The sequence below is a fragment of the Aspergillus homomorphus genome, assembly GCF_003184865.1.
Source record: "Aspergillus homomorphus CBS 101889 unplaced genomic scaffold BO97scaffold_10, whole genome shotgun sequence".
NCBI lineage: Eukaryota > Fungi > Ascomycota > Eurotiomycetes > Eurotiales > Aspergillaceae > Aspergillus > Aspergillus homomorphus.
In genome coordinates this window covers 366,179-388,335 of record NW_020291896.1, presented here as the reverse complement: position 1 = coordinate 388,335, position 22,157 = coordinate 366,179, and the positions used below count along the sequence as shown (strand labels likewise).

General features: G+C 51.1%; 6 protein-coding genes across 6 annotated transcripts; 2 read left to right on the top strand and 4 right to left on the bottom strand.

Moving 5' to 3' along the window:
- Positions 1-80: 80 nt before the first annotated feature.
- Positions 81-1,221, bottom strand: BO97DRAFT_469350 (RNase P/RNase MRP complex subunit). The gene is made up of 2 exons (XM_025699829.1): positions 533-1,221; positions 81-473 (listed from the first exon to the last, which is right to left on the bottom strand). The coding sequence occupies exons 1-2, from the start codon at positions 1,095-1,097 to the stop codon at positions 259-261; spliced, it is 780 nt and encodes a 259-aa protein (XP_025553221.1). The 5' UTR covers positions 1,098-1,221; the 3' UTR covers positions 81-258.
- Positions 1,222-2,342: 1,121 nt separating this feature from the next.
- Positions 2,343-5,125, top strand: BO97DRAFT_341337 (putative nucleosome remodeling complex ATPase subunit (Snf2h); the record flags this gene model as incomplete). The annotated part of the gene is made up of 5 exons (XM_025691638.1): positions 2,343-2,524; positions 2,589-3,119; positions 3,180-3,621; positions 3,674-4,687; positions 4,736-5,125. Coding segments are annotated over 5 exons (2,559 nt in total), but the record flags the coding sequence as incomplete, so codon positions are not given.
- Positions 5,126-9,350: 4,225 nt separating this feature from the next.
- On the bottom strand, positions 9,351-11,024 carry BO97DRAFT_19041 (uncharacterized protein). Its single transcript, XM_025690457.1, has 3 exons — positions 10,396-11,024; positions 9,788-10,339; positions 9,351-9,737 (listed from the first exon to the last, which is right to left on the bottom strand). Exons 1-3 carry the CDS (start codon positions 10,563-10,565, stop codon positions 9,503-9,505), a joined length of 957 nt encoding a protein of 318 aa, XP_025553219.1. The 5' UTR covers positions 10,566-11,024; the 3' UTR covers positions 9,351-9,502.
- Positions 11,025-14,768: 3,744 nt separating this feature from the next.
- Positions 14,769-15,721, bottom strand: BO97DRAFT_404471 (GMF family protein). Its single transcript, XM_025694969.1, has 4 exons — positions 15,561-15,721; positions 15,381-15,480; positions 15,115-15,245; positions 14,769-15,058 (listed from the first exon to the last, which is right to left on the bottom strand). The coding sequence occupies exons 1-4, from the start codon at positions 15,561-15,563 to the stop codon at positions 14,867-14,869; spliced, it is 426 nt and encodes a 141-aa protein (XP_025553218.1). The 5' UTR covers positions 15,564-15,721; the 3' UTR covers positions 14,769-14,866.
- A 99-nt stretch (positions 15,722-15,820) lies between these two features.
- BO97DRAFT_365794 (flavin adenine dinucleotide pyrophosphatase) lies at positions 15,821-17,305 on the top strand. Its single transcript, XM_025692589.1, has 3 exons — positions 15,821-16,102; positions 16,244-16,410; positions 16,483-17,305. The coding sequence occupies exons 1-3, from the start codon at positions 15,893-15,895 to the stop codon at positions 17,156-17,158; spliced, it is 1,053 nt and encodes a 350-aa protein (XP_025553217.1). The 5' UTR covers positions 15,821-15,892; the 3' UTR covers positions 17,159-17,305.
- A 617-nt stretch (positions 17,306-17,922) lies between these two features.
- Positions 17,923-19,476, bottom strand: BO97DRAFT_18930 (Ras family protein). The gene is made up of 4 exons (XM_025690450.1): positions 19,238-19,476; positions 18,978-19,092; positions 18,632-18,907; positions 17,923-18,572 (listed from the first exon to the last, which is right to left on the bottom strand). Exons 1-4 carry the CDS (start codon positions 19,247-19,249, stop codon positions 18,337-18,339), a joined length of 639 nt encoding a protein of 212 aa, XP_025553216.1. The 5' UTR covers positions 19,250-19,476; the 3' UTR covers positions 17,923-18,336.
- Between the last annotated feature and the right edge of the window lie 2,681 nt (positions 19,477-22,157).

Genomic DNA, 22,157 nt, shown 5'->3' with positions numbered 1-22,157 from the left:
CCCTTGTACACAAAATCAGCATCTCCAACGGAGTGTAACACAATCTCACACACGCAGTGAATACAGCCTGCACACCCGCGCAGCTAGCCATACACCAGAGAGATATAACGTTCCGGGGGAGAACCCCCGGACCCCCCTTTCTTTCAGCTTCCTGGCCACCTCAATTCTTAGGCCAGGTATATAACCATTCCCGGGGGGGAACCCCCGGACCCCCCTTTCTTTCAACTTCCTGGCACACCACTATAACCAAAGACACAACTAAACATAATCCACATTCCTCCACTTGAACTTCTTATTCGCGCGATCAACAGGCCGATTCATGAACTGGCTCCCATGCAGCTCAAACACAAGCTTCTTCCCCTCTTCCCCATCCCCATCCCCATCCCCCTGACCCTTCCCCTGCGGCCCCGCAGAACCAGAACTAGAGGGTAAAGGCAACGAGAACCGAAAAACAGTATGCTCCTTCGGAATACCTAACCACAAACCATCAGCCCGCCAACCTCCACAAACCAAAGGAGAAAGAGATACTCACGCACAACCCCCCCACTCTCCTGAATAATAGTGAACAGGAACATCGAATCCCGAACCACAATCCCACGCACCCCAACGCGGGACGCACACCGACTTCTCACAACTTGAACCTCAGCCCCATGAAAATCAGCACTAACAAGCCGACTCCCATGCGAACTCGGCGTCACCACGAACCCCGTCTTACTCCCCGCCCGTAAATCCAAAACCCCAAGCATATACTCCACCCACAGCCGATTCAACTCCTCAAAGACCTCATACTTGCAGTCCTCCTTCGGAAGAGCGTAAAGCGCAGGGCAGGCGCGTTTGGCGCGCGCGCTCAGCGGTTGCGGTTTCTGGCGGCGGAGGAAGTACTCTTTCTTGCGGAGGCGGTGGAGGCGGCGGCGTTGGCGGTTGTCGGCGGGGTCCGGGGAGGTCGGGCGGACGTATAACGGTTTTTGTTTGATGCGTTCGGTGAAGAGGGTGGTTGCTGTGTCGGGGGAATGCGCGCGCGAGAGGAGGGTTTGGGCGATGTGTTGTTTTTTCGGGGTGGGCGTCCCGGGGACTCCGTTGGAGGGGGGCGTGGTCATTTTACGGTCTTTTCGTGGTGGTGTTGGGGGTGGGTAAGATGCGGGTTTTGTTGGTGTGGTTGGGCTTGTTCGTGGGTTGAAGAGCTGTGCTTCGGCTTCGGGCTTGAGGTTGGTTGAGTCGAGGTTGTAACTGTGGTGGTGGTATGGTGACGAGTCGCGGACAAATTCGCTTATCACTTTTTCGGGGTTGCTTATCGCCCAAAGATAAGATCGTTCGCGGCCTTGCTGCCTGCGCCGTGTCGATCCTGCTTTTGCTTGCCCTGAAGACACGAGAAATCATATTCATAAATAATTGTTATAGCTGCTAATAACATGACTGAAGCTTGTAAGCTGTTCTCATTTGGCGTGCCTGTAGTTAGCTATCTGCAATTGTATACACGTCACTTGATACAACCCCTATCAACTAACGTCAACAGCAGAACGTATCTCACCCAGCAAACACCACGATGTTGTATATCTTCTTCAGATCCTGTTTCATTTCCACTGACCTGTACCTCAGATACGGAAATTCGACTCAATATAATTGACTATGATCCCATAAGTCGGATGATCTCCTTCTACATTTCTTCTACAGCTCACCATCAAGTAGCTACGCCGTGATCGAGCACAATCCTATATAAAACCATGCTCCGATCCCATCCCAGAAACACCCCCTCTCATCATGCACCCCGATACTCTCTCACCAAGTGTTCTCTCTTACCTCTGCTCAGTGAATGTAACTTCTCAGATCGCCCTTGGCATACCAGCAACACCCACCCAGGAGCAACACCGGCACTCGAAACTGTTTCACCTCCAGCCTCCAAGTGAATTACCGACCCAAGTGTTATATATCCTTCCACTATATAAATTCTCTCAGACTCGCGATCAAGAGCCATTCCTACCACTTCATCATCAATTGAATACCTTCAGCCGTACCAAGCCTCAACACCATCAACATGGCTCACAGGGACACTCGTATGGACATTGATGCCCTCTTCGACTGGGACTGCTATCACACGCCTCTCAGCAGTCCGAGATCATGCATTTCCACACCACCTACCTCGCCGCCCAGTGACATAAGCCCAAACAGAGTCTCGGCTCCATACTTCGGTAAGACAGCTAGCTCACCATACCAAGCTCAGGAAGTGGCAGGAACTAACCAATACTTTAGAGCGAGATCTTTCCCCAATATCTCCATGCACGCTGACACGAATTCGGAATGTCCGACTCGAGGTTCCACCCCGGAGCAAGAAAGGCACCTTCGACTCCGACAGCACACCTGAAGATGTCATCAAGGACATCAAGAGGCGCCGGGACAGCTTTCTCAGAGCGAAGAGAGACTTGATCCTTCCTCTTCTGGATGATACCCCAGCCGTATTAAGTGATTCGGAAGATTATGTGCAACAGAGCATAGAGCCACCGCAACAACTCACGAATCAGCCGAGAGGGTAAGTCTAGGCTCATGCTCACTGGCTGCTTGCTGGCTGCTTGCACTTACACTGACATATTCAGGTTGCGGGCAACCCTGAAACCATATCAGCTTGACGGGTTGTCATTTCTCACGTATCTCAGACGAAACGGAGTTGGCGGAATTTTGGCGGACGAAATGGGCCTTGGAAAGACTCTGCAGACGCTGACACTGTTTGAACACGTCAAGGAAGTCGAGGGAGCTTCTTGTTCCAATCCGGCACCATTTTTGGTCGTATGCCCATTGAGCGTCTTGGAAATTTGGATCTCGGAAATCTCAAAGTGGACTCCAGGCCTTGCCGCTGTCAAATTCCATGGCACTCGTGAGCAAAGGGCCGATGTGAAGAAGCTATTCGTCAAGAAGCAGGGCAAAGAGGGCTGCTTCAAGGAGGATGTTAGAAACACAGTGGTGATCACTTGCTATGAGACTTTCATGTCGGAGGTCCTTTGGTTCAGAAAAGTAGCAATCTGGAAGTATGTTGTGCTTGACGAGGGCCATCGAATCAAGGACAGCACCTCGAAGAGGGCACAGGCAATCGGCAAGATTCGAGCGGAGTACAAACTGATACTCACAGGGTAAGTGGAACCAACCATGTCTGCGCTTCCAGTGCCTTGCCTAAAATCTATCTCTTTCAGCACTCCGATTCAAAACAACTTGGGTGAAGTGTGGTCCTTGCTGCACTGGCTTTTCCCTGAGGTTTTCACCCCGTCATCGGCTAAACTCTTCAAGGACGCATTTTCGTTGAATGAAGGCAGATTCGATGCTGCTTTTTCCGGCCATATCAAGCGATTTCTCAACCTCATCATGCTGCGAAGACTGAAAGACTCCCCCCAAGTGGGTATTAATCTACCGCCGAAGCAAGTCGTCACACTTGCCGTGCCACTTTCCAAGCTGCAACACTCGTTGTACATGAAAGTGCTAACGGGATTGGATGAATCACTAGGTGAAGCATCAAAGCTGACCTTCAGTCCCGACGAGCAAGGCTGGCCTGTGGAAGAGCCAATCTTTGACCCCAATAAGCCCGCCACAAAACGGAAATGGAAGATATCAGACAACATCTTGATGGAACTGCGGAAGGTAAGTGCTGAGACCCCTATCAGTCAGTCTGAATACTGATAAGGAAGTGTAGTGCTCCATTCATCCTTGGTTATTGAACGACAGCCGCGAAGATTCTGACGACTCGGGTGGCTCCCTTCTCTCGTGCTCGGGCAAGCTTCTTGCGCTGAGCAAGTTGATCAAGCATTTTGTCTTCACCGAGAAGAAGAAAGTGGTCATCTTTTCGTGCTTCGTCATGGCTCTTAACCTTTGCGAAGAACTATTAGGAAGTCTGCAGAACGGTGACCCCTTCGAATATGTCCGGCTTGATGGAAATACTTCGCGAGCCTGGCGTAGGCTTAGCGTTCATCTCTTCAATACCCTGCCCCAATTCATGGTCTTCCTTGTGTCGATCAGAGCCGGTGGTGAGGGCTTGAATCTAATTGGATCTTCAGTAGTCATCTTCTTGGACGAAGATTGGAATCCGCAGGTGATGAGGCAGGCGGAGTCTCGGGTGCACCGCATCGGCCAGACCCAGCCGGTCCAAATCTTTCGGCTTATCTCAAAGGGAACCTTGGAGGAGCAAATGAGTCGCCGTCTGCTCAAGAAGGCATATCTATCATCGAAGATCATCGAGGAAGAACGCATATTCGAGGCCGGAACCGGTCAGGACGACGAGGATGGCCTGCCTGAAATACACGCAACTCCGCCTATGCGTTTGATTGCATCCGAAGGACTTCCAGAGAACAACTTAGCTGCCATGGACTCGTGGAGTTTCCGATCGCTTCTGAGCAGATGTGCCATTAGTTCAACAACGGGGCAAGACCTCTCAAATAGCTCTTCCTGGTGGAAAGTGTCGGAGCGGATGCGCACGAACATTTTCAATGGAAAGAAAGTCGAGAAGGTGTCCAGATTTCAAGCATTCCCCGAGGACCCTCCTTGTTTCGCGCGCGCCGAACGTCGGATTGGCAAAGGGAGACTGATCACTATCGAAGGATACGACGTCACGAAGGAGAATTTGCGCATGCATGTCCCTCGAGAAGCGTCATCCCCAAAAAAGACGAAGTCGCGAGAGAGCGGAACGGTGAAGTCAATGTCAAATGAGACTGTGAGTGGCACAATAATCTCCTTCCAAGACAATATCTAACGGATGTAGACTTGCGGAGTCTGCAAGAAATTCGAACCGCTGGCATGCCAGACCTGCCCGCGGGCATATCACTGGGAATGTCTGCAGGATTCAACGAAGTCGCACACAAGTATACATCGTTTCAGCTGCCCCCATCACGTCTGCTTCGAGTGCCAAAAACGGACAGCCGATGCAGGCGGACTCTTGTTCTGTTGCATGAGGTGCCCGCTTGCATTTTGCGAGGATTGTCTGGATTGGGGGAAAACCGAATTCATTGGAAGGAATCACTCCTTCGAAGTCTTTGGATACCACCCTCATTCTTATTTCTATATTCACTGCCCTGGGTGCATTGGAGGTCGAAAGAGGCGCGGCGATGAAGCTAATGTGTTGACTTCGAAGCGCTACCGACTGAGGAAATGACTATATTGCGTCCCTGAGGTTCAAACACGAACAAGGAAGCGGGGATGGATACGTTGCAAGGGATCGAGCCTATCTGTACGAAGCGCTTTAATGTATTATCGAATAATCCCGGGACAAGGTCGAATAAAACTGCCTGTCAGAGAACTGACCGTCATCGTACGTACATGTACAAACCTGCCACCTACCTCGTACGAACCGGTTAATCACCGAATCCGATGACCCTGTAAAGAAAAAAAAAAAGGCACGACGATGCAACCAGACCAGCTGGTCCATTCATCACATGGCTCAGCGACTCATCTGCTGCTCGGTTGGTAAGCGAGCAGGGCGTCAGAGTTCACATGTGGCGCATCGGTCCCGGTCAAACCATGCGACACGTTGCATGTTCACCCATGGCTTCCAGACGCACCCTGGTCGGTACCGTATACCAGCCCCGGCGATCTGCAGGTTTGTTCTCCTGGAAACAGTAGAAGCCGGGGATGTGTTTCTGTCGGCATGTCTGGGCTGGGACACACAGACGCCCGCCTCGTATTTGAGGTACTGTAACTGGGAAGACCGCCGGTTCTTGGGCAAGCAAGGCAACCGCTGCATGAATAGCGGTAGGAGCAGGGATCAATCTCATTCGGTTCCAGTCTGCTGGGTCGGGGGATGAACGGGGCAGTCATATTTCTTTTTTCACGAAGGCAGTGCTCCGGGAATACAGTCATGCAGGGAGTTGAGATTTACCTCCAGGCTGAGTTGGGATCATCCCCTGGGGAAGCGGTGAAGGAGGAAGGAACCGTGACCGGCGCGGGAGGAGGAGGGGAGGGGGGATCTTTCCTCGTCTTGAATCTTGTTTTATTACTTATCGACAGGGTTTGGGGTTTGGTTTGTGTTGATCAGGTTTGACTCTGGTATCACCGAGCTTGGAGAAAGCCTTCGTATACCAAGTTTTTGTCCTGGAGACGCGATGCTTCCATCCTAACCAGGAAGTCAAGACGTCACTGTCGACCCTGATTTGACTTCATGCAGACTGAATCATAACGTCAATTGCCTTCTATAATGACAAGCTAGGCTGAAGTCATTACCGACTTAATACCATAAATTCAACGGTTCTCTTTCAGTACGTCAGCGGAAAGTATTCCGCGAAAAGCCAATCTGATTGATCTCTGCGATCATGTCGCAAACAATACTGACAGCTAACATCCGAATGCACTCAAACAGCCAGTGTAAGAATTTAGGAAACCATCGCAAGACCCTTGGTAGTGCCTCGCCTGGTGCTGAGCACGAGTCCCACGGATCCTCCCCGGACCGGACCGGTCGAGAGGATGCATGGTCTGGATGACCTCCACGCGAGCGATCTGAAGTGAAGCTGCACATGCTAGACTATCGCCAGACAACTTGAGTCCGATCTCAGCAGGGGTTGCTTCACCTCGCAGAGCAGCCTAGAGATTGTTTATGGTCGCCGACCACCGCACACTACAGTACCATCATCCCAACTATAGTCAGCAGAAGGACGTCTGTAATAATAAGATCATCGAGTGTACCGCCTCAGCAAGCAGAGGTTACACAACGCAGCAACCCGACCAACCGCCCATTGCGACACACCACATGTCATCACTCCCTCCGGTGACACACTGTATCTCAGTACGATTTAATCGAGCATTTGCTCCGTCCCCGTCCCGTCTCCGACTCCGATCTTCCCGATGCAGACACGACAACTTCGCTCCGAGCCCTGCGGATTCGACAGAATGGAGCCTACAGCACCCCGGGACCAGGTTCGTAGACGCCACCGTTGCCACTTGGCACCGTTAAGCTTTGACTGGATACGAACCACCGGAGAGTCCACCCGGCAGGCTGTCTCTGCTCTGGACTTGGGCTGCGATCAGGCAACGGGGAGTGTTGTCTGCGGGGTGAACGAGAAGGCTTATACAACGGAAGTATGTCACTGGGGACGCTCCAAGAACCTGAATCATGCTCAGCTCTGATGTGCAATGCAGTTACCAGAGACTGCAATTGTCGGGATTGCGCATACAGCTGGCGATCACTCATTCATCTATAGTTGTAACTCACAGAAAAGACATGACAGGACTATGACTCTTGTCTATAAACCCTCAAATATTGGCTCCACATCCTGCCACCATTAGCTCACTAACTCATCACTACGCAAATACTCATACCAACCCAGAACAACACCAGAGACTAAACCAAAGTATACACCGATTTCCCGAAGCAAACATCCACCCAATACATACCCCTGCTCATATCCCATTCTTACCCACCAATCCTAGACACTTAAGACAACGCCAACGCCACAGAACAGTCATACTCCTCTCTTTATCCTCAGTACCAGCGCATAGACTAACGCAGGTTACAGATACAGTACGGGATTCTTGGCACGTCAGACGCGGGGAGCCAGCGCGTCCCGTCTGCTCCACACGAGCATGATCATGCTCATCATCTTCAGTTTCAAGAACTGGTTATCTATGAGTAGGCCAGTGGACGGGGTTATACTATCATTATTGACATCTGCAGTATCGGGACATCAATATCTCTACGCTGTCCTATATTGAAGTATACAGAACTAGCGCTTCAACGAATGAACCCTCCCCCGCTTCACTCCCTCAAGAGAACAAGAAAAAGGAAACAAGAAGCAGTGGCATCCATACTGAAGAAATCCAGCAAAGAAGTCCGTACAACCGGTCCACCTACCAATTAAACACCAAAGTCCACCCTCAGGTCGAGTTAATCCTAATATCCAGATGGAACCAGGTACACCACCATGGACCCGAACCTCACCTGAAGACAAGATACCCAGAGACCACCCCGAATCAAATAAATACTATAACCCAGCGTGAATAGAAACCCCCCCTCAGCGCCGGAATCCGGACCGTTTTCGTCCATCCATCCCTGCCCCAAAGAATTTCAATTTTTAAATTAGAAATGAATTTATCCGTGCACGAGGTAACCTAACGGGGTGTGCTTGGCTGGATTAAATGGAAGTGAGTGTAACCTAAGATTTTCTTCACGCACCCTCCCCTAGAATCCTGGCTTGTCCGGCCGAGTGCAGGGATCGGGCGGAGATTTGTCGGGATTAACTTAGTTTCTTTACTTAGTATATGGCTTTTGTGGAAGGAGGGAGGGGTTGGTTTGCTTCTTGGTGACTAAATAACTATGCGGCAGGATTGTGTGTGTGTGCTTTGAGATTTGAGGTAGATATCTACCTAGAGTTATGCTGGTGGTGTATGCTGCGTCTTTGGGGTAATAGTTAATTACTCGCTACTGCAGGTGGTTCCGGGGGTTGGGATAAGATTTCCTGGGGCATTCTTTATACATGTATACTATACTGCGTGCATTATCATTGTCCTCAGAGCTGGAGCTGAACTGCAACAGCATCATCTTTGAAAAACGAGTAGAATAAAAGGACAAAAACAAAAACAGGTGGATCATGCGATGCATCCCCCTGACCCGGATCGAGGCAACGGAACAACAGCACCAGAGCGCCGGGAGTGCGGGAGTCCGGGTCCTGGAACCCAGCGGCCGGCCAGCCAGCCAGCGGGGCCCGGTGGATCATAACTAGTAATTCATGACTCAGCTCCCTCTTGCTCAACCTCAATATATTCCAGCCTCCAGGACTCAGAGCTGTTATTCCAGCCCCAGTGCCCTGGGCTCGTTTATTGGCTAGAGGATTCTCCTCTTTAACAGGCGGGTCCTGTCACACTCTATTTAGGTTTGATTGCAGCCCCGTGGTTGTGGTTAGACCCTCCGTTCGGTGTGTCTAGTCTTGCTTGGGCTAATGTGCTAATCTGCAGCTCGGTCGTTGCGGATCACCACTGACTCGCCATTTGTATCTACGGGAAATGAGCTGGTCTAGACACCAAAGCCTTGTCTGTAGTAGGTGAGAAATGCAAGGACCTGATTCGTAGCAGGCCGGTGTAACATCGGATCATTTGCAAAAATAACAAAACACCACGATGCAATGAGTAGAGCCACCATGAAACCCGCACAGCAGGTAGTTGATCAAGACGCAGTATGTCAAGCACCGGCGAACTCTGTCTTACAGCCATCTGCAACCCTGGAAGCGTGCGCAATCGCATCTAACCATCCGGCCTTGTAAGGCCAGCCCTACAATTCGCTCAAATCATGTCATTCTCTTCGTCTGGACTCCATCTTCATTATTTCCAAACTCGACGTCGATTTAACTGCAGGCTTCAAGTCTGTGGGTAAATGATGGATCATCCCAGCTACTGCGGGTCATGGTGAGATGAACTGACCATGACCCGGTTCGACGGCTCACTCATACCGTGCTCATAATCTTCACCCGCGCCAATCGTTCTTCGACTCGTTTCGCTATTTCGGGGTCGGGCTTCGGCTTTTCTTTGCGTTTCCTGCAGGAATCAATTAATGTGTCCACAAAGACAAGAAAACTGTCATAACATACGGTTCTCTTATGGTCTCGTCACATTTCTCCTGCCCACAATGAGAGCAAACGGTTTCTCTGGACTGATAGACATTGGAGCAGCGATGACAGAAATATCGCACCCGTTGTCTGGGCTTCTTCCATGTTCGTGCCGGCATCTCAGGGGGTGGATCGGCATCTCCAGGATAGCCATTCGGGTATTTGTCGAGTTTCTCGCTATATATGCAGTTAGCGCAGCTCCGATAGACAGAAGCAACTCAACATACGGCTCACGAGGGCATTGGGTGCAGCGGATGTGCTGGCAGGTACTGCATTCGACGGCATTTGCGGCGAAAACGGTGCTGCAGCGATGGCAGGTTCGTCGGATCCTTTGGCGGGGTGGCCTGTGGACCACATTCTGACCACCGGTACGTGAGGGTAAGGTCAAGCGAGGTTCTTTGGGTCGCGGCGGCGGCGGGGCAGCCTCGCGCAATTTTCGCGATAGGAGGGTTTGGAGCGCAACTTCCGTCTGTGCCTGGGTGTCACTGGGCTTCGTAGCAGGGTGACGCGGACAGCTCGTGCAGCGAACATGCTGACAACTGGCGCAAACTTTGTCGGGTCCGAACGTGGTTTGGCAACGGTGACAGGTGCGGCGGACTCGCATGCGGATTGGTCTGACCACGCGCTGCACGGTGATATCGCTGGACGATTTCCATTCTCCAGGTTCGAGTGCCAATCCGTACTTTGCAGCTAGCGCGCGCGCTTTCTGTTCCTGGATAGCTCCCCAGTTGGACATCACGGTCGCACTGGCAGTAGGTGTCCGCGAAGTAGCTGGGAGGCTGGCCTGAAGTCAGTTTACGGCAATGTTGCAAATCTCATAGAATGTAGAACGTACGTGGTGTTTTGACTGGGTGCGGGTGCTCCAGTGGCCTCCTGTGTAGCTGGTGCTGGAGATGATTTCACGGCAGAACTCCTCCTCATTGCCATCCGCATGCGTTTGACATATTTCGAGAAACCTTCGTGCTTGTCTTCGCCGGAGGGGCCGGAGCCTTGTTGTGTCGACATTTCGCAAGGCGCACACTCAAGGTAGGACCGAGTTGTTGACCGTTATGATGATACAAGTGAGTAAAACCGATCAAATGCTGTAGTTGTCCTTGTAGTATAAGATTCAAACCCTGCGCCACGCCTCAATGCAGACCGGTTTATTCATGTTATTCCTAGTTTTGGACGGAAGAGAGGCGAAGTGGAAACAGGCGGGTTCGAGAAAACCGATACGAGTGATATAAAGCGGTCGTTGGGTGACTAAGAGCAGGGGTGGAGGTGGGCGTAGAGGAGGGATAATGTTGTTGATCGAACCGAGTGGGTGGGTGCAGTGCCAAATAGAGCAGACAAAGCGGGAACCACGATTAAGTATTGGCAGGTCGCACGGGCGTGACCCGAAACCGTAGACTTGGGACTCCCGGCAAGACGGTGAGCTGGTCGTGGTAGGGTCGCAGCCGAGAACCACGACTGATTGGCTGACTGGCGGTCAGATCCTGTGGATCGGGCGTGGTCGAGGCGTATGCAAGGCCAAAGAAAGGGCCCAGAAAGGAGGACTGAAGACGTGGTGGTGGAGGCGGAGGAGAGAGAGAGAAAGAGAGAGAGAGAGAGAGAGAGAGAGAGAGAGAGAGAGAGATAAAAGCAGATGTGAAGGGAGGGAGAAGAGGAGGAAGAGGAGAAGAAGAAGGGAAAGGTGGGTTGGACTGGATTGAGTTGGTGGCCGTGAACAAAAGAGGAAAAGAGTAGGAGATAACCAAACAGGCAGACGACGACGGCCAGCGCGAGCCAAACGATAAATAGAAGTCGAATAAACCTTCCTGGGGAAAAGCGGACGGACGCAGCGAGAGGGGGTGGGTAAGAAAGAGTATGTAAAGTGAAGTCAAGTAATGTGAGTGTAAAAGTAAAAAAAAGTGTAAATGTGGCAGAAGACTAAAAAGGAACAGACATGACAGGGTGTCTGTGGCACATGGCTTATCCGGTGGTGGTATCGTTGATTTCTCCGTCTTGTTATTTTTGGATGCTCATGGGAATATCATGTCGAAAGCTCTTTAGTGCTGAAGTCTTTCAAAGACCAGCATATGATGCTTATGAAATTTGTTTAGAGTCGTCATCTTTGTACATCTCTACATACAGTACTCCGTACATACCAGACTTCCGAACAGCTGTTTCCAGACACCACCAGGCACGGTATCAGAGGTTGAACAGCAGACAGACCCGCGACTGACTCGCATAGTATACTTTCATATACTCGTTCATTCCACCGACAAGGTATTTCGGAGAGTCGGGAGGTGGTTGTCGGTGACCCCAGGAAGAAACACCCAGGATCCGTGCCGAAGGGGAAGACTGCAGTGAACCGACTGACTGACTGACTGACGACTGACTGGTATGTAAGCAAGGTACAGATGGAGACCACACGTCCTGCCAGCCAGGGAATCCAGCAACTAACTAGCTAGTCTAGTCTAGCGGCGGGCGAACCGAGGCGACGGGGCGCTTGGATGTCTAATCATCTAGCCGGGGACGGAGTAATGCCGTGACACCCACTCTGGAACCATGCCCGAAACCCCCGGAGCAACCACCGGCTCTCTTTCCCTAATCCTCTTAAGCTAGACGGGGAATGCTGCTAGCAGTTCCGACGGTCTCAAAAGGTGACAACTGCCCAGTCCTTCGTCATTTAGAGCAAGGTTTGTTGCCTCTTCTCGAGATCCGACAACTGGGATGTGACTGAGTACAGCATAGTTTGTCTGTTGTATGTACCCAGGAGCCTGGATGCTGACCTGTTGAGCGAAGAGGATGATGATATCAGCATAGGGCTTGGTGGTATGATGTGGATGTCTGTATGTATTTGTATGTGATACGTATCTTACACCTGGTCATTTACAGGCTATGCAGGAAGGCAATTGAGACATGCTCTGGTGCTTTCCAGAGTATTTCGTCAAGCTTGATTGACATCAGAAGTACAATCAGACGTCAATGTGAACAGCAATTCGTTCCTCGACACTGATTCCAAGCTTCAAGTTGACTCCACTTGATGGCGTAGACGACCTCACCAACTAGCTAAGCTTCACTCAATTGGTCTCGAAATGACTTCTATAACTTGATCGAAACAGCAGTATGCGGTTGTCGATTACTCGGTTCTCGAACAACAGTGCCTGTAGATCGTGTCTTGTCGTCAGATAGCCATGACTGCACTCTCTACTTGTATAAGCTTCAGCATTGAGGCGTACTTACACCGGTTAACAAACCAACCTCCCAGCTCATCAGCTCAAAGGCTCCAATTAAACAACCTCAGTATCAACACCATCAAATCTAGGTATTACCAACCAACCGTTCTGAATGACAATACCACAATACGATACCGCCCCTCCCCAATTCTGCCCGCGACATTCCCGATTAACGATAGCACATGCATAAGAGCTGCATGACACACCACGCACCATCATACTACAGTCCCAACTTATATTAAAAACGGGCAGACGGTTCCATGCAGAATAGCCGGGAAGGAGAACAGGTAAGGTATTAACCGAACCGTACCTAAGGTATGTAAGTAAGATAGAGGAATGTCGCAAGGACGCAAAACCTTAAGTTGCACCCTCCTTCCTCCCCTTCTCCACTTTTCTCCAAATCGGAGAAATCTGCCACTCCGAATGATGGCTATGATTTCTAGGGGTGGAAATTTTGTTACATTCTACTGCCTCGTGGTCGGCTTCAGCCTTGTTCAGAGATATGCAAGTAGAGTAGAGAAGAATAGATGAAGCAAGCCACATCTGACCCCGTCACAATAAACCCATTCATACAACCTGTAGTAACCCAACCACCATCCGCACAACAAACCCAACAACATCAACAACAAACACCCTCGAACCCTGCACAAACCTACAACAGGAAATAACCCAACAACCACACCACCGGGTACGGAAACTAATCTCATCAATGAACCGAGTCAACTCCTCACTCCTCGCCACCGTCATCACAACACAGCAGGGATGCGATTGAACCTAATGCTGGCCACCACCACCACCCATGCATCTCCGAGACCCAGGAGCCAATCACCACCACCATCCAAACAAAAGGTCCTCAACAACGCCCCGTCACGAGCACCTAGGTGAATGTCAATCCCTGCAGTGTCTTTTGCCTCCTCCACTCCATCACCAGATACTAATTCCAGTATCCGTGTCCGGTATGCTCAAGCAACAAACCAATTGGCATTCACGAATGATCAACACCGGAAGCATGATGAAAACAAGCCTAACCCATCCGCAGGAGCTAAGCGGGCACGCTGGAACTCCTACCCAACCTGGTTTAGTGGTACGTTCGACCCGGGTAAGGTATTCAGGCTATTATACTATGTATCTCCACTGCCAGTGGGGGTAGACTAAGATAAATTACCTAGTGAGCTAAGGTAGATAACTACCTACTTGGGCGCTACTTAGATTTGCTTCCACCGGAGTGGGACTTTTCCGCAGGGACTCTCTCGAATGGGTTGTGTTCGGTAGGTTGATGAGGTGTTAGTTTGTTTGTAGTGACGTGACTGGTTGCTATGGTGGTGGCGGTAATTGGGTAGGGTTTATCTGCTGTTATTCTTAGGTTCTGGAGTGTTGGCACCTGGGGTCTACGGGCTGCGGGAAGAGTGCGGAGGGGAGTGGTGTATATGCACCTACATAGTATTGAACTTGCTTTTCGGTTCGGAGGGTTGATTAATCATCTGTAGGATGCACACACTCTCCAAATTCAGTTGTTTCACAGGAGTCGGATAAGAGACAAGATATCTATGCGTAGATGCATCCTTGGACACCAGCCGTCGATCTTCAGACTCAAGGGTGCGGTACGTTCCATCAAATCTTAAACCTGCAGACGCCATCTCGACTACATAAGTGGAGAAGTTGATGTATCGCATCCCGGAAAAGGGTTCCACTGCAGGACTCCTGAACATTTGAGCAAGAAATGCTGTAGGATGGCATACAAGCACCATCTGCCGGTCATGATATCTCATCTGACGAATCGCTCATCGAGTGCCGGGTCCATCATCAGAGTCTATATTTGCAGCTTGATCTAGACTGCCGTCCAGAGATTACACTCTAGTCTCAACGGTGTAATCAATAGCATCGGAGGGATCAAGCTCTGCTGACCACTCTAGATCCTAAGCCTAAACCTCTCACGAAATATCCAGCCATACCCCAAAAGTACTCACCAACGACCAACAACCCAGAACACGACCGAAGAAACCAAGCATGCACCGCTAAAAATACCATTAAAAGCGCTATATAGGAGTAAAACAACAGCACCAGAAGACCAACAAAGCGACACCCGCATTCCAGAACAGTAATCAATCAATTCTGGCTCTGCAGCTTCGCCTCGATATCAGCGATATCCTCCTCACTCTCCACCTCAATCACGCGGTTCACCTCGGCGGTGTTGCGCATCAGCTCCACGGCGCCCGCGTACATCATCCGCAGCGAAGGGTTGCAGTTCTCGGGGAGGTAGTAAAGCATGACGTAGGGGACGGTGAGACGGCCGGAGGCCTAGTGGAAGCGCCAGAGTCAGCGACTGCTTGATTTCGGTGGGGGGCATCACATACCAAGGTCAAAGGGTAGCTGAGCAGGATGAATCGTGGAGAGGTCTCTGGGAGCTCGTCGGCTAGATCCTCCATCTTTGTGTAGACTTCGCCATCCTCTGGGCGGATCTCTTGGCTTTTGCTGTCGATTAGATCTGTTGGACGGACAGTCAGTCAACTAGGATTGATTGTGACGGTGTGATGCTGTTTGCTTCCGCGGATGGGTATATTGAGTTCATCGGGGATTCAGGAGCGGATGGATGACCAGAGGGGGTAGGGCGGGATCGTACAGATGACGGCTTGTGGGTCTTTGGCGCGAGAGGTCCCCAGGCGGAACTTGCGAAGCTTTTCTTTCGTCTCCGGCGAGAAGGAGTATAGACGTGATTCAGACTGGGGTGTTCGTTCAGGTCATGTTAGCAAAGAGACGGAACAGATCATCGATGACGGGATGCGGGGCAGCGTGTACTCACCATCTTGTCAGTATGTATGGCCCACGACTTCGCTGTATGAGAGCAGGTAAGAATCAAGTCAAACGAGTTACGCCAGCAACAACCAGCGGTGCAGGCGTTTGTTCACAAAATGGTATGGGAGGGGAAGATCAGAAAGGGCGTGTGGTGGCAGCGGAGCTCCGCGCTGGCGACCAAGTGGGATGAACGGATGGGACGCCCCCACCCGCTCTCACTCCCGTCTCACTCATCCTCTCGCTCGCTCTGTTTGCCCTCCCAACAACCTCTCTTTCTCCCCGCTCGCGCTTGATACTTAGTCCGCTCCAAACCCACCACCAGCTTTCTCTCTCCTCCTCATGTTCGGTCGTCTCAGTCAACTCACCCGCCAACTATCACGACCAGCGCTCAATTCCTCAGCCTTCCAATCAATCCCTCCTGCAACCTCGGTCTCACCTCTGACTCGTGGACCGTCCTTCAAAATGACATCATCCGTACTCCCCAAGAACAAGCGGACCATTCACACAGCAGCATGTCTGATCATTGGTGACGAGGTGCTCGGAGGAAAGGTAAGATTCACAGATGTGCTTCAATTTCCTTTCTCATTGCTGCCAACATGACCTCAGCGAGATGGCATCTCTCCATATGCGCCGCTGCGCAGCAACCCCGAGCATGAAACCAAACTAACCGAACCAACGCAATGACACCAGACCATCGACACTAACTCCGCATTCTTCGCCAAATACTGCTTCTCGCTGGGCATCCAACTGAAACGGGTGGAAGTGATCGCGGACGACGAGAGCGAGATCATCGAGGCGGTGCGGCGCATGAGTGACCGATACGATTTCGTGGTAACGAGCGGCGGCATCGGACCAACGTACGTGTAGCTTTCCCTCTCCCCTCGCCCCAATTCTCACTAACAAAATACACCCCCCGCGGGGAAAACCAGTCACGACGACATAACCTACGCGTCCATCGCAAAAGCCTTCTCACTGCCACTCAAACTGCACGAAGCGGCATTCGAGCGGATGAAGCGACTCTCGAAGCCGCACCCAATGCAACCGAAGTTCGACTGGGAGACGCCGTCGCCAAGCCTGACAGCGAAGCTGCGGATGGTGGAGCTGCCGCACGACGCGACGGTGGCGGAGGAGGAGCAGGCGGTGTTTGTGGCGGACGACATGTGGGTGCCGATCGCGATTGTGAACGGCAACGTGCACATCCTGCCGGGGGTGCCGCGGCTGTTCGAGCGGTTGCTGGAGCACCTCAAGCCGTCGCTGCTGCCGCGCCTGCTAAACCCCGAGGGCAAGGGCATCTACCGCTACCTGTTCAGCACGCCGCTGGCCGAGAGCGACGTCGCGCCGTACCTGACCGAGCTGGCCGCGCGCGTCGCCGACCGTGGCGTCAAGGTCGGTAGCTACCCGCGCTGGGGCAACAAGCGCAACACCGTCACCCTCGTCGGTACGGATAAGGCGCTGATGGACGAGCTCATCCCTGAGGTTGAGGCCAACGTCGACGGGAAGAAGGTCGTCCGCGAGGATGAGCTCGATCCGCCGTCTGATGCTGAGGAGGAGGCGGCGGCGGCGGTGGCGGCGGCGCCGCAGGCCGTGAAGGCGAAAGCAAAGTAGATTGCTGTCGCTGTTTCTCTTCTCTGCGCGTCTCGGTTTCCCTCCACCCCTTTTTCAGATCTTCTTCACGGGCACACGAACTTTTACTTTACCCTTGTGCATAGCTACAAGTGCTGGTCACATAGACAAGACAATTAAATACTGCCGATCGATTGGATCCTACCTAGCATGGCGTAGAGACTGCGCACTCTGCCTGTACTACATCCCAATCCAATACAATGTAGCCAAAGACTGGGCAACAAACCCAAACAAAACAGATAGTACAACCGCTCCAAACGCAGACAATATCCCAACACCAGCGACGCTAGTCTTGTCAAATAGAAAAAATCCCACACGTCTACGACGAACATTAGATAGAGAGTACAATCAAGCAATCCATTCTCTGCCGACTCCGACTCCGGAGTCAGTCAGCCCTCAACCGCGACCTCATCTCCAAGAAAGATGTATACACAGTAACAAAAAATAACCCAAAAAAGTGAGTAGATGCAGGAAACATGGTCAACACAGAAAGAAAGTCAGGAGCAGACTAAGCATTAGGTAAAAATGAGGGTTGACAATGAGTCAGTCCCACGCAGAAACACCGCCTGGAGAAGAGATGAAGATATGGCGAAAGAAGACAGATCACCCAACGAGGAAAAAATGCGAGCCACAGCGATAGCGATAGCATATACCTATATCAAATGCACAAGATCTAGCAACAGGCACCACCAACCCCCTTTACCCCTCCAGCCCCCATCCTTTTTTTCCAAGATCGAGATATCGTTAGGAAAAACAAAAAGTTTGAGATAGATGGCCAATCTTCCAAGTGAGATAAATGAATAAAGAAGAAAAAAAATAAGTCAAATAATAATAATAGAAGAAATAAAAAAAAAAGAGGAAAAAACAGAGAAACAGAGGGGGAATCGAACGTTCATGGAGACGATGGGCGGCATGAGGGGGCGAGAGCAGTTCATCATCGGCGGGCGCGGGCGAGCCTCATCTGGTATAATAATAGCACGATCCAAAACCTGCTGCTGACAGCCCACATTCCGCCATGACGAGATTGATGTGTGTGTGTGTGTGTGCGTGTGTGCGTGAGTATGTGTGTCGCTGATCTCACTTCCAGCCGAGGGAGTGTTTGGTTTTTTTCCTTCCGTATCTCGACATGTGTGTATCCTTTTCAATCCAACGCCTGTTCATTACATTATAATACATTTACAGCAACCTTCGCTCTCGCCAGGCTCGCTGACGTCCATCTTGCCTTCGGGAGCGCGGGAGCCGAATCCGCCTGACCCAGATGGGTACGATGACATCTCCTTGTTGTACCGACGGATTTCGCGCACGAGGTCGTAGAAGGCGTTTTCGACATTGATACGGGACTTGGCCGAGGTTTCGATGAATTTGCAGCCGAACTGTCGTGCTAGAGCCTCTCCCTCTGGAAATGACACTCGTCAGCTTGTTATCGCAAGAAACGACCCAGGACTGGAAACCCACCTTCTTCTGAGACAGCCCTCTCCTTCTCTAAATCGCACTTGTTTCCGACGACGATGATGGGGAAGTAGTCCTTGTCCTTAACTCGTAGGATCTGTTGCTGGAATGTCATGATTTCTTCGAAAGACTGACGCGACGTTATCGAATAGACGAGAAGAAAGCCCTCGCCGGTCCGCATGTATTGTTCGCGCATCGCCGAGTATTCCTCCTGTCCGGCGGTATCTAGGACATCCAACAAAGCGACCTCATCGTCAATGACGCACTGCTTGCGATATGAATCTGTTGGATGGAGAGGGTCGGGTTAGCTGCGCGATCGGTCGGCGACGGCAAAGCAATAGTTGCTGCTCACCCTCAATCGTCGGGTCATATTCATCGACGAAGTGGCTCTGGATCAATTGAATGGTCAAGCAAGACTTTCCGACACCACCACCACCGACAACGACTAGCTTATACTCTCTGAGGAACTAGAAGCAATTGGAAGTGTAAGTGATAGGTCGTGATGGCTTTGCTGCAGGTTCGACAGCAAGGTAGTAGTGAATCGGGAAATAGGAGGCGGGAAGGAAAGGGAGACCAGCGACGGGAGACTCAGGGTGCGGGAAAGAAGCGTACCTTCGAAGCCATCCTGGTAGGCTTTGTTCTGTATTATGCTGGGATGGGGGAAGGAAGGGGGAAAGAGAAGCGGTGATCGTAGCTATCCCAACAGGAGCTGTGACGAGCGGGTCGAAGGAGCAACAACACAATTTTCTTTGCCAAAGGGTCAAGAGGTCGGGCCCAGGTCGTCGGGAGTTTCGCGCAGAGTAGAGCAAAGGCGCCTAAAGGGCAGTCCACAGCAACGGCGGGTCTAGTGAACAGGCCAAGCTTAAAGAAGCAGACTGGGGGGGGGAGGAAGAAGGGTGGTTGCGGTGGGTGGGAGTGGGAGGGAGGATCAGGGGGGAGGGGGAGTGCGGGTTCGTGGAACTTTGCAGCGGGCGGAGTTGAAGATGAGCCAGCAGTTTGATTTCTTAGAGAAGCTGCAATTCGTCTGGTTCTAAACCGCGTATGGAAATAAAAGTCAATATGAAGACCTTCGAGAACTTCAAGTGGATTCAAGGAGGTCAAAGGAAAGGGAGGGAGAGAGATTGAGAGGGGAAAGGGGATGAGGGAAAGCGATGATTAAGGAGCGGTTAGTTTGACTTGGAGGAACGGAGAGGTGGGGATCGCAGGGAAAGGAAAGGGAAAAAAGCCCAGACAGAAGCAGTCTAGATAACTAACTGAATGACTACAGTAACTACAACTAGTATAGCAGGTTATGAGTTAGCGGTTGTATGGAGTGAAGAGGGAAAAAATAAATGATTATCATCGTCGTCATTAACAGCATCAGCATCAGCATCAGCATCAGCATCAGCACATAAGATTATCTTGAGAACTGCGAATAATATCTTTAGCGACCGTAGACCCAGGTGGTCGACCCTATTCCAGGTTCAATGCTAGGGCATCGCCTACACTAAAGAAAATGGAGATGATGATGATGTTGCTGAGGCTGGTGCTGCTGATTGGGGTAACCCGTAGAATATTAATTATCACACTTTCCATTCAATAATCACAATCCTTCTAGTCAAAGAAAGGGGGGAGAAGAGAGGGTGTGGCATTAACCGGCGACGCGGGTGGTTCAACCATCCTCCAGCCAAGACGGGTCTTTAATTATCATTCAATCGGCTGGTTGGTCCACTGGTAAGAATTACTATCTATCAGCATCATCGCATCGAGAGTGCCCTGTCGTCATTGTCCGTTCTTGACAATGGGAGAACAAAAAAAATTAGAAATTCAATACAATTCAAGGCTTCTTGCCAACTGCAGTTCAAACCCTCATTATCACTCTAACCCCCCAGTCGTCATTAGATTGGTCAAAGACAATCTCGAAATCACAGTCCTTGATTGGAAAGCAGAGAAACAGGACAGATGATCGCGAGTGGAGGCGAGAGGCAAGGCAGAAAATTTAGAGCAGTGGGCAGCATTTGCAGAGGACATCAATTGGTGGCATGGTACGGAGTACTGGAGAAAGTCTCGTCTGGGTCAAAAAGGGGTCAGCAATCAACTCCATCACATATCACCTCCAGTACATAATCCGAACGATCCATTGGATTGAAGCTAGCTCCTTCTCCTCGCCTTACTGAACTAGTTACTAGTCACTCGACTAACTACGGAGTACTACCTCACTACCTCATTCTCACTGCTGCCACCCTTCTGATGATGCCACCCAGCCATTCCCATTAATCACTGTGTCGGTTGTCTTGTTCATCTCCGAAGACTGCGGCTGCCCATAGATTAATCTCACCAGTTCCACCTCTTAGCGCCGGTCGATAAAGGTTCTAACTTTCTAAATCGTCCAAAGGCCCCATCGGGTCTCCTCTGAGGGTCCTCCACCACTCTACCTTCAGCACTCGCCATACGCAACTCGGAAAGCAAACGGACAGCTTTCAGTCTCCACGGCCAATCACGCTGTGGTGTGCGCGATGGGTGTGACCCTCATGGTGTCTGCGTCCCGCTCCGACTCCTGGAGCTTCTCCGGTGCAGGGTGCAAGGCTGCAAGTCATTCCCGACGCCAATAGCAAAGCAGTAGACTACACCGTACGGGCTCGGATATTCTCCGTTCAGACTGAGTCAGTCAGATACGCTGGGCTCGGTGGTCGAACCAATTTAGTGATGACACCATAATCTATTTCTGCTGTGCGCAGGAAGTCCAGGATCAAGGGACCACAGGGCACCGTCATCGGAGAAAGACATCAGCCTCGGGAGCAGCGACCGTTACCTTGACCCTTCTAGAAGCATTGTCGGCTCGACGGAATGGCAGGCCATTGGGTTGACAGCTCCATCCAGACGCGTAGGCTTACATCATAAGCATGGATGTTGAGTTTGACGGCTTCTCGAGAGCTCTTGGCACTATCTTCGATACTACTCTGTCAGACTGTCTGTCAGTGTGTGTGTGTCTGCGTAGGTGTGTGGATAGAGCCTTAGGCAGACCTCTCTGTTTCAATCTTCTCCACACCTCTACTTGCCAAGTCAACTCCGCACAGTGGTCTTGGGAGGGGAATTTTTCCGTCACTGGGGACTCTATATTGTTCATTTTATGAGTATCGGTAGAGATGTAATGGATAGGTAGTAAGTCCCAATTGACTTCTGGCAATCTCGGAACCTACTCCCTCATCCCTTGGAAACCGGAACAACCAACCCTGTTTCCCATGAAAATCGACCCAGATCCAAGCGACCTGAGTACTCCGTCATCAAAGAACATCTAGAGGCATTCAAGCGGATGCCTGCCCAAGACTGGAGTCAACATATCAACTCCAGGTCTCCAACCTGATAGCAATGTATTGGCTCCACCAACTTTTCCCCGGTTTATCCGGCTTTCCTCCGCCGTTGCCCCGGGCCCACGATTTATATATATCAACTCACAATCCCATATGCATTATCTTAGAATGACCAGTCACAAACTTCCTGCCCATCAACCATGTGCCGAGACGTCAGAGGGCGCCCAAATTAGCTTTCTGAA